Here is a 16,240-nt window from a genome sequence, read left to right on the forward strand (position 1 = left end):
CATGACATGAGCTGAGATGTGAAGTTTGAAGAGGTGAGTCCACAGGATCCCACATGGTTGACTTGATACCGTAAGCTCAGGCCAGTCCTGCCTCTATTTGTCTGATCTAAGGACTGGAAGATCTTTCTGGCAGGTAAAATATTTTTGAAGCAATTCAGTATATTATTTTTAAGAGGCCATACCATACTACAGGCTGCATAAGGGATAAAATAAGCAAAAGTAAGTAAGCTCTTCTTGTATATAATAGGTAGTAATCTATAATTATGCAGTGAAATTATTAAATGAAATACAAATTGAGTAATCCCCATGTATATCCCCGTTAATTGTAAACATGTGTTTTACAATATGTATTAGGTTGGTGCAAAACGAATTGCAGTTTTTGCATTGTTGAAATTTGCTGTTTGATATTGCAATACATTCTTAAATAAATGTGGTTATGTTATACACCATTTTAATGTGCTTTTCTGGCTTTATTTTTTTGCTAATGACTTATTACCTGCTGTTTATTTTATATTTATTTTAGACTATGGAAATGATGTTAGACAAAAGCAAATTTGAGCAATTTTCTTATTCGAGTTCAAAATGGGTCATAAAGCAGCAGAGACAACTGGCAACGTCAACAATACATTTGGCCCAGGAACGGCTAACGGACATACAGTGCAGTGGTGGGTCAAGAAGTTTCACAAAAGAGACGAGAGCCTCGGAGATGAGGAGCATAGTGTCCGGCCGTTGGAAATTGACAATGAACAACTGAGAGCAATCGTCAAAGCTGATCCTCTTACAAGTACACAAGAAGTTGCTGAAGAACTCAATGTCAACCATTTTATGGTCATTCAGCATTTGAAGCAAATTGGGAAGGTGAATAAGCTCAATAAGTGGATGCCTCATGAGCAGACCGCAAAAAAAAAAAAAGTGACTTGTGTCATCTTCTCTTATTCTACGCAACAACAACGTACCAGTTCTCAAACAGATTGTGACATGTGACGAAAAATGGATTTTATACAACAACTGGCGATGACCAGCTCAGAGGTTGGACCGATATAACCTCCAAAGCAATTCCCAAAGCCAAACTGGTGCCAATAAAAGGTCATGGTCACTGTTTGGTGGTCTGCTGCCAGTCTGATCCACTACAGCTGTCTGAATCCCAGCAAAACCATTCCATCTGAGAAGGATGTTCAGCAAATCAATGAGATGCACTAAAAACTGCAGTGCCTGCAGCCGGCATTGATCAAGAGAAAGGGCCCAGTTCTTCTCTATGACAATGCCAGACTGCACGTTGCACAGCCCACGGCTCGAAAGTTGAACGAATTGGGCTACAAAGTTTGGCCTTATTCACCTGACCTCTCACCAACCGACTACCACTTCTTCAAGCGTCTTGACAACTTTTTGCAGGGAAAATGCTTCTACAACCAGCAGGATGCACAAAATGCTTTCCAAGAGTTCATTGACCCGAAGATCTTTATGCTATAGGAAGAAACAAACTTATTTCTTATTGGCAAAAATGTGTCACATGTAATGGTTCCTATTTTGATTAATCAAGGTACGTTTGAGCCTAGTTATAATGATTTAAAATTTGCAGTCCAAAACTGCAATTACTTTTGCACCAACCTAATCGTATGTTCCTCAATCCTAGGCTTCGTGATAGCTGCTGTACAGCTGCCTTCGATAGCATGAAACACTTCAAAACTTATGCGTAGTTTTGCATATAGGCAACCATTGACTGTTAAAATGGACAATTAAAGAGCAATAGCATGCCTTATATTTTACAAGTGTCAGTAGAATTTTTGAACAGATTATTTCTACCAGCTTACTTTAACATTCACATAGAACTCTTACTTAATATTTAATTATCCTTGGACAGCATACTGGATTGACATCTGCTTCCAACTCCCATTGTCGCATTAGGCTTAGCATTTTTCTTTGAACCACAATGAAAAATGTCTATGGAATACTGCTATAAGATACCAACTCTGCTATCAGTAGCTCTTGTTAAGTGTAAAAAATATCTAAGATGGCAATACCTAATGCATTACAACCGTTGTATGTATACAGTCTATCTACATGACTGGGAAAAAAGAAAACCCTGCATATGAAACAGCAGATTTCATGCCTTTGGTCTGTTCCTGCTCTGGATAGTATATACACTTCCACAGCCTGTGGAGGCAGAGGTTACTATGTGATATACACATATCTGTAGTAAAACAGTATGAATGTGCTATGTACAGTTAGAGCTATACACAGTTCCACACAGCACATCACATTTTGGGCTCCAGCAGATTGAGTTTTGCTTCTCTTCAATACATGTTGGTGATTGAAGATTTCTCCTCTTTTAAGCAGCTTCTTCAGCAGAGCAATCAATTCCTGCATAAGTAAACTTCTCGTACAGGGTAGTATTCACATAGGTCTGGAGAGGAAATAAACAGAGAGTGTAATGCAGGGTGCATTACGTTGAGAATCCTAAATGGTACTGAAATTACTCATTGCCTAATTCTTTTATAGGGATTCATTCTTACCTTTCTTTCTTCTAACATCCTGTTCAGTGACACCAGTATCTGAGCAAATGATGGTCTTTCATATGGTTTCTCTCTCCAGCACTGTCTCATTAGGTCATACCTTTAAAAATCAAGCATTTGATAGTTTAGATACATAAGTTAAAGCTACACTTTCATGTTTATTGGAAGATTGTGCACACCCCGTATTTCAAAGGAAAATGGATTTATACATAGCTGGAGTTACATTTTCCACAGCTGATTGCTGTCTGAATAGAATTTTTTTTCTCTGGAATAATCAAAAAGCTCTCCTTGAGCTAAAGTCCAGCCGTGGTGTGTAAAGAACAGGATATGTGGCAGGAGCAGAGAGCTGGGAAAAGGTTCATGGCAAATAACAGTGCATATTTGGTACAAAAGGACTTAAGTAATTATTTCCACTTGGACACCCTTTAAAAAAATATATATATTTTTAATGTAGTTTCTCTGTTTCCCTGAAAGAAAAAAAAAACAGGCTTGGATTATTGTTTTCTTGTAGATATCATGTATTTCGTATAGCAGATGTGTTATTCTGTTTCATTCTTTTTACCGAGGCAGTTACTTACACTTCATCATCACAGTTGAGAGGCTTTTCCAGTCTGTACCCTTGAGGCAGTTTTTCATAGAGTTCTGCGCAGGTCATTCCGCAATATGGTGTTCCACCTAAGGCAGCATTTAACCATTGACATCAACACAATGTTTTTTTAATAAAGTTTAATTTCATAGTAGAAGTGAAAAATAAGACTATCTTAGTAACAGGTAAATTAGGCCAATATTAGGGAATATTTTGCAGCTACATTTTTGTCAATAATGTTTCCATACTGCTTAATGCACAGTATCGAAGAGAAAAATAAAAGCGAGTATAAACTTTTATGGTCTGCGGTGCTGGCCTGAATTTCTCTACAACTCTAAGGACCTACACCTCATTACGTTTGAGCTAGTTTCGCAATACCTTTGATGGCAATAGGAAAGACATTCCTTCATTAGCATGGTATTAATGAGATCATGGAGCTATTACTGTTAAGCTGGTTTTGCCCCTTTTCGCAGATGTTTGGTTGCTTAGACTCTTGGTTTTCCACACTGTGGTGTGTTAGTTCCCACCTGTACGTAGCACAAACCCATTTAGCAAGGAAATCTGGTAACAAATTAGAGGGCAGTTGTTCATGGTTAGTCACACAGTGCGCACCTCTTGGCCAACAAACCATGGGGCACACTCCAAGGCAAATCATACATGCCACGTAACACAGTCATTTTGAATGTTTTGAGGCCATATCACATATATCATGAATAGACCTGTGTGCAGGAATCAACTCTAAATTTTATTTGAAGATTAATGTTCAAAAATTTTATTCGAGAATACTTGGAGTAGATATTCACTCCTCCCCCCATCGCCATGAAAATATGTCTTGATTTAAAGCTCAGGAAGGCTAAGGAAAAGCCATCCGTCAAACTCAAAACATACTGAATTAGGGCTATAAATCATGTGATATACTGGATTTTACATTTACATATGGCATAGGTTTTGTAGTGCAATGAAAACATAGTCGTTATGTTTTTCTCATTTAGAATGATACCTGAAATAAGAATGTGACAATTACATTTCCAAGCATACTGAAGAAAAATAAAATTTAGTAGAATGAAGGAGAAAAAATAGAAATGTGTTGCAAAGGAATAAATTTTTAACAGACGGAGCTGGCTTGGCTCAGATTGGTTTATTTGTGCAGTACAAAATTCAGATACTTACCTAAACTAACGATTTCCCATAATAGGACACCGTATGACCATCTGCAACAGAGGGATATTATGGAGTGCAACAAGAATGCAGCAAGATTTCATATTTTAAAATGGTAGTTTTGCTAGTATTCAGAGAACACAGAGAAGTGTCACTCATTATTTTATATTTTTAAATTACTTTTTGTATATCAATAGAGAACATAGAATAAGAAAGCAGGAGTGAGATCTTTAGCAAAATTAATTCACTCTGAGTCCATCAACTGGAGTCTTCTACTAGACTGTGAGGTCTCAGAAAATAGCACTATTGCAGAATTGCTTTTCCAAATATCACTTCCAGTTTCCTGACTAAAATACTGAGTTCCTCAGGATCTCCCAAGTATGCATTAGATGTATGATTTCAAATGAGGAAAATTGTTAAGTAGTAGCCTAAATCCAATTAGCTTATGAATGCAGAGCTGGTTCAGACACTGATGATTAAACAAAGTAACCTTTTTGTTGTGATTTTTATTTCTGCTTCCATTGCTCACTCATGCTGACACGACTACTGATTTTTTTGAGTCGAGTGGATGTCAAATTTTCCTTGATACTGAGAAATATTTCTTTATTACAGAAGGACCACTTGAAAACATACTTACACATCACTGTTTGTGGTGTACACACTGTAATTCAAAGACTCGATTGCCATCCATCGCACTGGAAGCCGTCCCTGGAAATTATTTCATGAAAGTTTATTTGCTAGTGGTTGGAATAGCAATATTGCAATTTACACCCCAACAATTTTTCTCTATGTTACCTTTAATGAAAACTGACTTTATGCAAGTAAGCTTAATCAAGTCAATAAACATTTCTTTAAGTTGTGCACTTACTTCTCAAATGGACTGTTAAAACATCCAACCAACATCAAGAGTAAATGGAAATAATTCCTGAGTAATATCTTACAATGCCTCTAACTAATGCTGTTTCCTTAACCACCCAGTGTTATTCCTGGTCTGTGACTACATGATGCTTATTACACATCTTCCTCTTCCAGATCTTCCAGAGCATTAGCCCTGACATGTCTCTGGTTACTACCTTGCTAGCTTTGGCCTCATTCAATAGAATTAGACCAGCTTGCCTCAGCTGGACAAGTTTTGGTATGAAAATATTATTTTCATAGCTGTACAGATCCAGCCACATGCACATATCCACTTCATACATCAAAAATATATTATATGGTTTATATAATACATTTTTACTAATCTTATAACTGGCCGCAAAATTGATTATTTTACTGCCATCCATATTCATATAAATAATTTTCAATCGTACTGTATATTATATTATAAACATGGTATACAATACATATACATATATAAATAAACACAATATAGATATTTATACATGTTAATAGATAACATTTAAATAATCACTTCTTCAGTACCTGAGTCTGCATTTTTGTTTATATGAAAACACAAAGTAAGAAACAAGAAAACAAAAAATGAGGAAAACAGACTATATCAGCGTGTTCTGATCCTTACCATGGTCTTCTTAACATAAACTTCTTGACCTCTTGATAAGCCAAAGTCAGCTATTTTTGCAACATAGTTTTCTCCTACCAAGATGTTTCTTGCTGCTAAATCTCGATGAATAAACTAAAATTAAAAAAAAAAAAAAAGAAAAAAAGGAAGTCACCACGGTATCTATGAGCTTTCCATGTATTATCTTAGTGCTATATTGAAAATTGCAAACATTCAGAATAAGAACAAAACTCAAAACAAGTGGCTTGGTATGCCAGTACCAAGCATTATCTGAAGATGAAAGCAGTTAGTTACAGTGTTCTTTGTACGTTTAAATGCCTTTTCCTTGATTGCCCATGACCACAGCATTTGATAGTGTCATGGTTTAACCCAAGCTAGCAATACAACCATGATAGCCGCTCAGTCGCTCCCCTCTCACCCCCCAAATAGGGGAGAGAATTGAAAGGGAAGGGAGAAACTTGGATTGAGATAAACACTGTTTAATAAAATAACAAAATGCTAATAGACTACTAGTAAATATATATATATAAAATAGAATATAAAAAAACGATAATGCAATTCCTCATGAACTCTGTCCACAATGAGCAGCCAGCCCCAGGAAATAGCACCTGGTCCCAACAGCTGATCCCAGAGAGAGAGAAAAGAGGGAAAAGGCAGAAAGGCCCAGAGTGCTATCAGCAGGATGGCAAAAGGCTGAACTAACGAAAGTCCCAAACAGAACTCCCCTGATCAGGTCTCTTAGAGTGAAGAGAATAGCCAGAGAATGCACGAGAGAGAAAACGCTGGAAGATCCCGACTCTCCTTAAATATGAAGCATGACACTAATGGGATGGAATATTTTTATTGATCAGTCTGGGTGTCAGTCAAGCTCTGCCCCATCCATGACCCCCTTCCTCGATGCCTCACACCTGTGGGCAGAGCGCTCAAAATGTCCTTAGCTCTCAGACCAGAAAAATTAAAAACATTAACTCTGTTATCTTCTTGTTCTAAAACTAAATCCAAATAATGACCATGCTAGCTGTGAAAAAGAGGTTTCTAACTGCATGAAGAAAATTAACTTGCTTTTAGTCAAAGCAGCACGGATAGGGCTTAGTGAACGCAACAAAATAAAACTCATCCAGTAGGTACTATAGAAACCAAAATTAAAACCTTCATTTGATTTCGTTAAAAGACATTGTCTCTGAAAATTGAAATGCTGTGCTTTCAGTGGGTAGAGAGTTGAAGACTGACCTGTTTCTGGCTCAAATAGTCCATCCCTCTAGCAACGTCTGCTGCAAAATGCAGAAGCTGCTGAGAGGAAAGTGTAGATGCAGTACTGTTGGCAATAGCAAATGCTGGGTCTGTCTCTAGCACTCTGCTTTTCCGAAGGAAGTCCAGTAAATTTCCATGGGGGGCATATTCAATAGCAAGATAAAGATATCCTAAGGGAACATCACATATTGAGCATATCACAAAGTAGAAGGTAGTCAGTAATAGTATTCAGACAGTTACACTGCTTTGGGTGAAAAAGAAATAAACATAAAACAGACTGCAGGGGAAATGTCGTACGCCATAATTCCTAGGTGCAGAGGAGAATTTAGAGCTATTGATGAACATAATTTCTGAAGGATTAATGTGGGTTTGTAGATCGAAAACAAAGTTTATTTGTCTTTTAAACAAATGTTACAGAAAGACCAGCTTGTAAGATGGCATTTCTATGGGCTCTATGAGCTGTACTGCGTTTTAAAAAAACCCCCCAAACTATAGCATATGTATTCAAGAGTTATCTTACCCCGATGTTCACATGCTCCCAAAAGATTTATGATGTTGGGATGATGACCAAGTTTACAAAGAACTTCAAGTTCTCCAGCAAAGTCTCTGTGATCATCTTTGGAGGCATACTCTGAAAATCAAATGTGCATGCATTTATGTTTCCCTTTGAACTGAATTTATGACCATATTGTTGTTAATTATGAGGACTCTGGGCTGCATGGGGGACTGCTGCTTCAGTCCCAATAGAAAGAGAAAAACGCTAAGATACATTAGTATTTACTGAAAAAAGTAGGACTTTTCAATTGAAGGAAAAAAAGAGAGAATCTAATGTCTGCAGCACCCATCTGCAGAGAAGGAAACCATCTTAATATAAGAAGTTACTTCCCTTATTTTTTGACAACGTAAAATGCCATAGCAGGTCATACAAAAACTGTCTGCCTAAAAATATTTCCATGTGCGTACTGTTGATTATTTCTGTCTGCGTGTAGACCTGGACTCTTTTTAAATGATCAGCACGCTTAGGAGTGTTTCCCAATTTGTCCAGATAATGATCTAGTGAACTGCAGGAAAATATGTATGTTATTGCAGTATTCTATGTATTATGGTTCTCTCTGGAACATGGCAGTCATACCCAGTGAGTACAAAGAAAATTAGTGATCCTGACAGTATGTTTATATGTATGTATATATATATGCATAGATACAGTTGTCTCTGAATGGCTAAGGTAAAGCAAGATGGGTGAATGCTGTGCCCCAAGGTAGCTCTGTGCTCCTCTTTCTATTAAATGCATCTTTTAACAGTTCCTACTTTGCAAGTGGACTCACACATGAAGTTCGTACTGACTTATGAATTGAAAATCCCATAATGAAGTTAACAATTAGAGAGAAATATAAATCAACCGTGCAGAAATACAGTCTTTGCCAGGGCACAAAGCTTGGCCTGGTGACAGCTGATACAATTTCACTAGCAACTTTGAATATTTTTAGCTTTAGGAGAGGGCTACTAAGCATTTCTTATGACAGAGAAACTCTTGGAATAAACAACCAAGAAAAGTCTTTAGTGTCAGTGTCTCTTTACTACCTTTCATCCTTTTAATTGCAGCGTCCATGCGTAAGCCATCTTTCTTAATGCGTGCTTTCAAGACTTGCCCGAAGTTACCTTCACCAATCACATCTTGAAATTTTATGTCATTCCACTCAAGAACTGGATAAATAGTGGGATCTGGGCTGTTTTTTGCTTTCCTGCTCAGGGTGAGAGTACCTGAGTTAAACTGTACAGCTGGCTCTTCCCTCTGTAAGAGTTAAGCAAATGTCATTAACTGTGATTTCTACTTTGCTGAGCAATGCTCTGATGACACTCCTCAAACATGTGTGTGCTCACTCATGTACACATACACACAGAGCCTGGTCCATCTCTTGCTTATGCGAGAGTGAGTGCAGGAGACGATTACACCTACTTTAAACACTAGTTGCATCAGGCATTTCTCCCAGACCCACAAAATGAATCAGGCTCCTAATTTATGCATAGGTACCTTTGTAGACCTAGGCCTCCAGAATAGTTTTATAACCATCCTGAAGATGAAAGAGATGATGGACAAAAATAATTTCGTAAAACTGATCTCAAAGCCAGTTTTAAGTCTCAGGTTTGGGATTTATCTCACATTAGGCTTAACTAAATCCTGTACTGATCAGGCTCAGTAGGAAGACTGGGGAAAGAAGCAGCAAGGAAACAAAGGAGAGAGGAAATGATCTTCCTCCATACTTGAGGAGACATCTCTATTTCAGTGTACATGTTCCCATGAAATACTTCTGAGGAAAAAGTTTTGGGACAAGGAACAGGAGCTATTCTATGTGGCTTGGGGACTGATCATCTTTTTGTATCAGGCTCCTGTTTACAAAACCACCTGTTAAGATCCATAAGGAGTAGCTCTTTAGCCCAGCTTCATTCTACTTCACAGGTTCCCCTCTGAAGTTAGAGAACAGCACCGGAAAGCAGAGTGAAAAAAAGACTACAGCAGGTTACAAATATGTATATATAGAGACAGACATCTCTGCGGTGTTACAACCTTCAGCAATTTCCTCACAGCCAGAGCTACGATGCTGCCATTGACTGATCCCTGATGTACCGTCCCGAAGTTGAAAAGCCATGACGGAGCAGTCACTGGTGCTCAAAAGCAACGTAAAAAATATAATAGTTTTCAAAATTGGGCACAGCTTCATAGAGGGAGAACAGGCTCCTCCATTCTGTCTGGCTCAGTACTTATATACAGGTGTGAAGAGGCAGAAAAGGGAGAGGGATAAATGCCGTGCAACTTCATTTGAGTCAGATTTTCTACCTCATAGCCTATAACTGTGATTGCTTTAGCTCTGGGGTGACTAAGAGAGAAGATTTACAATAACAGTACTAATTGCACACATGAAGAGACAACAGCATTTGGGAAGGACAAGGAAAAGGATTTGGAAAAAAAACCCAAGACAACCAGGAAAAGATGGGGTCAAAATTAATAACCACACTGACGCAGGAAACCGGGAAACCTACCACAACATTTTGGAAAGCCTGAGCCATTCGGCGCTGGAAGTTGGCTCGCTTTAACTGCAGCATGATCAGAAAGGCCAGGAGAATTGTTATACAGGTCATCCCTGCAGAGCCAAGGATGGCAATAAGCAGCATTTTGCCTCCTTTTGATTCATATGGAGCTGTAAAGGAAGCACACAAAGAGTTCATTGTTATTTCCAGGTAATTCTGAAAAAGCCATGAACAATGTATAGCTAAATAATCCTGCCTTGTAAAATGCATAAAGACATGGTGATATGACCCTTTTTTTTCCAAAAATGTCACGGGCACTGGATGTTCTGACTTTCAGATGCATGAGCACCTGCAGATACCACTGAATTCAGGCAGAGCAGAGCTGAGATCACATTCAGTGTTTTATTTAATTATTATATGCAGCTCCTTTAATTTATGAGATGTTGGGCAGTGGATACATACAAATGTTGTATGTTGTCACTTCACCAATGCTATGCAGTGAACTGCGAATCAAATTTTGGTGATGCTGTGTTGTATGTCAAAATGACGAGCAAATTAAAACTAATATTAAAAAAAATATTATTACTTTTCCCTAGCTATCTAGTTTATACCACTGGCCCTTGTTTGTGCAAGTCCAGCATACTGGAATAACAAACCTTTAGTTTCTGGAAGAGTCTTCAGTTCAAATGATGTGTTTGGGTTGCTCAAGCCAATGTTGTTCTGAGCATTAATCTGAACCTGGTACACGGTGTTTGGCTCAAGGCCCTTGAGATGGTATTGAGTAATACTGGTGTTCTTTATGATAATATCAATGTGGTTGTACTCAGCCTTGCCATAAATTTTGTAGCTGATGATGATGGAGGAGATGGAATGACCCTCGGCAGTTGTCCAGGAGATGACTGACGATGTGTCTGTGGTGTTAGAAAACCTGATGTTGTACGGTGCAGGAGGGATTCCTGAGGACAAACACAAACACACACAAAGCATTGGAGTGTACATCCACCTCTTTCTCCTTCCTGCAATGAGACAAGCACTTTTCTTGATGCTTTTGCTGTGCTAAACAGAAGCAGAATTTTGTTGATGAGCTATGGTAACGGAATGCAATAGTTTCACGAACTTGATGTGCTTTCACCCGTGTTGCAGTACTCCGTTCTTCCAGCAGAGGATGGTGTGGCATTCACTATAATGCTGTCCTTGGATGAAGATATGAATATTCTGAGCTGTATGCAAGGACAACATGATTGCTTTCAAATTAATGCAGACAGGGTTAATTTCCTGCTATACCGAATCACCATCCCCACGCGATTCCCAGGTCCTGTACTTTCACTGCTGCAGGGAGCAATTCCTTGTCAGCGTACAGGCTGTTCGGAAGAAGGCAAATCGATAACAACACGTCCACAAATTTCAACAGAAAACAACCACTGGGGGTGAGTTCTAGACTTGTGGACACACCCATGACTGCTAAGCTAAGTACCTTCTCCTGGAAAACAGTACCCTTCTGTTTTCCTTAGTGCAGTTTGGTGTCAGAGTTCAGGAAACTGGAGTGTCCCATGACAGCCATTGAAACTCCTGTTAATAGATGTAGGACCTCAGTGAGGGTGTCCTCACGTCACCTGTAAGGAGGAAGAAGCCCACCTTTCCGGTGTGTGGTATGGGCAGTGGCAACCATCAGACATTCAGACAGACATAGGTAATTTCTTATGGCATTATGGAAGGACACTACTCACACTCAGGTAATTCAAGAGCGGTCACTGGTTTTCAGTATAGCACACACTCTTTGGTCACAAGGCTTTTTACCTTGCATTGTACCTTCTCTTCCTTCTTTAACTACTATTTCTATATCAACATAGCTGAACTGCAGGGTCTGAATGGTTTTTGGAGTAGGGAATACTATGGATTCATCATTATGAGAAGAGAAGAAATGCTATGTGTGTCAAAGGCATGGATCACACTGAAATAAAGACATGGATTCCCAAGCTTTTAGTTTGTTTCCTCCATTTCTTTTTAAACTCATTATTAGTTCTTGATAATTTCCAGCACAAGAATTTCTTTAGACACTGAGCTATGTTCATAATAATAGTAATAACAACCACAAGTGATCATAAGGAACTGAGTGTGACCAGAACAAAGGATTACTTTTAACGTAGTAATTAGGTGACAGTCAGTCTAATCACTGGGGGAAAGAGGAAGAACTAAACAGAAGGATGTGAATCAGCTACTTACTGTCACTGAAAGTCCATGCATACAGATAGTTGCTCCATTCTCCTTGGGACCTGGTGTTCACCCGTACCCTGCACATGTATTGCTGTCTAGGCTCAAGATCTTTAATGATCAGGGTGGACATATTTCCTGGCACTTGAGTAATAACACTGCTCTCATCACCGTTGTCATTCACGCTCTTCCTTTCCACTTCAACACGAATGTCATCTTCTGTCCTCAGTGTTAAAGGATGCCATGACAAATTCAGTGATGTCATACTTTTTGGAAAGAGAGTGAGACCTTCTGGTGGAGGAAGACCTTGGAAAAGCCACAGTGAGACAGGGAACAACATTTCATGTCTGGTATGCAAACCAAAATAAGGGTACCAGTTATTCCCAACCACTTGCCCTAGCTTCAGGTGACAAAGAGTAATCATCCCTGATACACCACTCGATTTGGCAGAAATTATATCGAAGAGGTGTTGATAGTCCCAAAATATCTTATCAACAGCAGTTGTGTCAACAAAAAGGTCTCTTCCTTCAGCTGATGTTGCAGGTGCACTTTTTAGACACAAGGAGACAGCTTTTTTGCTCTCTTGTTAGATAGCTCCTGATGCAATCCTCCTTTATTTTGTATGTCTCTATTCAGCGTGGGCTGTATCATCAGTGGACTAAAAGATTTTCTGCTTGTTCAGACATCTTCATTTTTAAACTAAACTGATCTAATACTAAGAGGAAGGACTGATGCGGTATTATGAGGAAGGACTGGCAGGAAAAAGAAGTGATTTTTATCTCTAATTCTGCTGCATAGCCAGCCAAAATTTTCCTTTCCCAGATTCTCCATCTGTCAATCAGGGAAAAGAAAAGCTCTGTCTTTTTCTGGTTTTCTTCACCTCTGTGTTCCTCCCGACCCCCACCTGCCTTCTTTTTTTTTCTTTTTCTGAGATTATTTTGAAAGAGTCTACATAGTTTTCAGGTCCAGCCACATTTGCTCAAATGAAAGCGCTCTGGCAGGTATCAGGGAACAGACCACAGAGTGAAACAGCTGAAACAGCCCTTCTGTGAAAAGCCAAGATGACAGCTTACCAAGTGCAGCTGTTGTGAAGCTAGCCTGTGGTCCAGGGTGGCCTTCCCCGCCTTCCCCTCGCCGGCTTAGCTGCACACAGAACTGATATTCTGTTTTTGGCTCCAGATTGTCCAGTCGTTTGGTTGTGCCTTTTACTGACAACAAAAGGAGAAAGTAAAGCTATAGCCCATACTGAAATATGTTAAGGAACAAAGCTTTGGAAAATATTTCTGAAAGGTAAGATACTCAGGCTCTTCTTTTGTTCCTGATTCATTAAGATAAACCATTTAGACGTAAAAAATACTTTTTTTTTTTTTTTTTAAGTTGAGATCCAACCTAGCCCAAAGATTGTTTCAATCTGTCCTTCCTTCAGGACAGAACAAGACTGGTTATTTAGGCAATGCAAATTGCATATGCAGATCTTGGGTTATCTTGAATTAGTAACAACAGATGTTTGTTACTTGTTAAGGTTCCTGTAATGTTTCATATAATATTTTAGTCTTCCAGTCTAAAAAGGCTGGAACAGGTGATCAGCTCACAAGCAGGCTTCATTTTGCCCATACCATTCCTGATAAATATTTAGGTAAGAAATTTATCTCACGAGAGGGCACAATAGACACAAAAGAACATTGTAGATGCTCCAGAACATCTCCATACTGCTCACGGCTTTTGAAAACCTGCTATTTACACGGGAGTTTTCAACAGCTGGGCCCAACACTGAGTACTCTTTATTTTAAGGACGGAGGGGTAACTCTTTGGTTACTGAAAGCTGGATATACACTTTTGACTACTGTTGGTGTACCACATCCACACTAACATTATACATAGCAGTATACAAAGAGTCACATGCCCAGTCATAAATGATTCAGGTTCTATGCATTGTAGAGTCTTTCAAGCCTAGTCAAGAGCAGACACCACATTATGTTTCAGCATGCAGCTGAAGTTTGTGTTTAAGGGAATTAAAGAACATCCACTTACCTTCCACAGACATCCAGGACTGATAACGTTTTGCTGGCTTGTACAGGAGTTTTGTTGACACAACAGGTCCATCTCCAAGATGTAACTCAGCATTGATATCAATTATGAGAAAATTATGTCCACTGTCTGTCAGCCTTGGGGCATACTGTGGCACAGGAGGAACTGAGCAAGAATGCAAGTATTAAACCAGCCTTTTAGTTCCCTATGTCAGTAAAACTCTGGTGTCTTACTAGATCTACAAGAAAATGGGAGATGTTCTTCAAAACTCTTACAAATTAGACAGGGGTTTCCACCCTAAACCTGACAGTTTAGATCTTAAAAAAAACCAAAACCAAACCAAACCCAAAAAAGTAGGTTTTCTTCTAATCATTATCATCACGCTAATTTTTTCAATGGATCTAAGTAGTATGTTGCTTACAAAGGGATCTGTTCATATCCTGCCTGAAGATATTTATTCAGATACTTTCCTGCAGAGCAGAGAACAGAAAACTCTGCCATGTGAGATTATAAAGCTGCCCTTAGAAGCACAGAGGCAAAGCCATTTGAAGAGATTCATGCTTTTACCTTTAACTGTAACTTGAAATGGTTTTTCCGCCATTCCTGCTACTGTCTGCACACTGCAGACCCAGGTTCCTGTGTCACGGGGCTGGACTCGATTAATTGTAAACATGGCTTCAGAGCGATTACTGGTAACAGCTAGGGCAGGCTGAAATGATGAAAGACATACAGGGCCTGAAAAATGTGGGCATTTAGGAACATTCCCATTACACTTTCTCACAGTTTAGCAACTCATCTGGAGTTTAGTGATATCAATAGAAAGGGTCTACAATGGTCAGTTCCATAGGTTCATATGCGTTCATGAGTTCAGGAGGTATCTCAGCATATCAAAATTTCACATTATGCTTGTAAACCACAGTGTGCATTAACTACAGATAAAGTCAACATAAACATCAGAAATAATAGGAAGCAATTAATCAGGACTCAACCTTTAGGACAGTTCCGTCTTGCTTCAAAAGTTTAAATTCTTCAGATTTAGGAAGTGGCATCCCAGTTGCTATACAAAAGGGCTTGAACTCGACGCCAGAATTGAGTTCTACAGGATCTAGTAAGTTTTCTATCTGAGGTGAAAGATCTGCTGAACCTACAGAAGATATATAGGACTTTAATGTCAGCCTTCAAACAGAACTTTGAAAAGGCAGCACCAAAACAGGTTTAGGTGCACTACGAGCATAAACAGCACAGGTGTCTGGTTCTCTCATCATTCATGTGGGCATACACAATGATCATGCTTACCAAAGTCAGCACTGTTACATCAGTGCAAATATGTCAGAAGGAACAAGCCCTGTGTCCACTCTTCTTTCTTTCCCCCTCCCTTCTCCTCTCTTTCTCATTGACATTCTATGCACAGACAGTCTAGCTATGGTAAAATCATGCACACATTTTGTACTGACTGTGCAGTATCTATTTGCTCTGCGTTTTGACTTTCTATAAGACCAGTCAGATCACAACAGTGTAGTTTGTCTGGTTGGATCACAGTCTTATTTCTCTGCTTCTTTTTGTGCTTGTCAAGCTTTCAAGCTTTTACAAGTTAACAGTGGATTTGTCACTTTATTTATCAAGCAGAAATAATAGAAGGTGCGTGCATCTTATAAAATACCATGTGTGAACCTTGACTGAATCCAAAGAGATTCTGAATGAGATATGTTCAGCTTTGCAAGCTTAACTTTCTCTCAGAGAGCGAGCGAGCTGTTTTAAGCTCTGGGGTGGTCTTTGTGTCTCAGTCATCAATTTCAGATCATGAGGCAGATGGTACAGGAGTGTATACAGATGAACAAGAGGAAGGTAATGGTAAAGTACCATGAGCCTACCCAAAACTGATTATGCAGGTAGGATGTGCAGCTTCTGTCATTAAGTGATATTAAAGTCGTTGCCAAATCCTGTGGA

General features: G+C 39.0%; 1 protein-coding gene across 1 annotated transcript in view; it reads right to left on the minus strand.

Moving 5' to 3' along the window:
• Nucleotides 1-1,694: 1,694 nt before the first annotated feature.
• Nucleotides 1,695-16,240, minus strand: part of TEK (TEK receptor tyrosine kinase) — a 42,816-nt gene continuing 28,270 nt past the window's right edge. The window contains exons 8-23 of the mRNA XM_065656339.1: nucleotides 15,283-15,437; nucleotides 14,861-15,002; nucleotides 14,297-14,458; nucleotides 13,339-13,473; nucleotides 12,278-12,571; nucleotides 10,711-11,010; nucleotides 10,067-10,224; nucleotides 8,609-8,819; nucleotides 7,548-7,658; nucleotides 7,007-7,197; nucleotides 5,777-5,890; nucleotides 4,895-4,965; nucleotides 4,270-4,310; nucleotides 3,092-3,188; nucleotides 2,514-2,613; nucleotides 1,695-2,404 (exon numbers count right to left, since the gene is read on the minus strand). Coding sequence (XP_065512411.1) covers nucleotides 2,330-2,404; nucleotides 2,514-2,613; nucleotides 3,092-3,188; nucleotides 4,270-4,310; nucleotides 4,895-4,965; nucleotides 5,777-5,890; nucleotides 7,007-7,197; nucleotides 7,548-7,658; nucleotides 8,609-8,819; nucleotides 10,067-10,224; nucleotides 10,711-11,010; nucleotides 12,278-12,571; nucleotides 13,339-13,473; nucleotides 14,297-14,458; nucleotides 14,861-15,002; nucleotides 15,283-15,437 — 2,357 coding nt within the window. The 3' untranslated portion in view covers nucleotides 1,695-2,329. The remainder of the gene's footprint in view (nucleotides 2,405-2,513; nucleotides 2,614-3,091; nucleotides 3,189-4,269; nucleotides 4,311-4,894; nucleotides 4,966-5,776; nucleotides 5,891-7,006; nucleotides 7,198-7,547; nucleotides 7,659-8,608; nucleotides 8,820-10,066; nucleotides 10,225-10,710; nucleotides 11,011-12,277; nucleotides 12,572-13,338; nucleotides 13,474-14,296; nucleotides 14,459-14,860; nucleotides 15,003-15,282; nucleotides 15,438-16,240) is intronic.

The sequence above is a fragment of the Caloenas nicobarica genome, chromosome Z (genome assembly GCF_036013445.1).
Source record: "Caloenas nicobarica isolate bCalNic1 chromosome Z, bCalNic1.hap1, whole genome shotgun sequence".
NCBI lineage: Eukaryota > Metazoa > Chordata > Aves > Columbiformes > Columbidae > Caloenas > Caloenas nicobarica.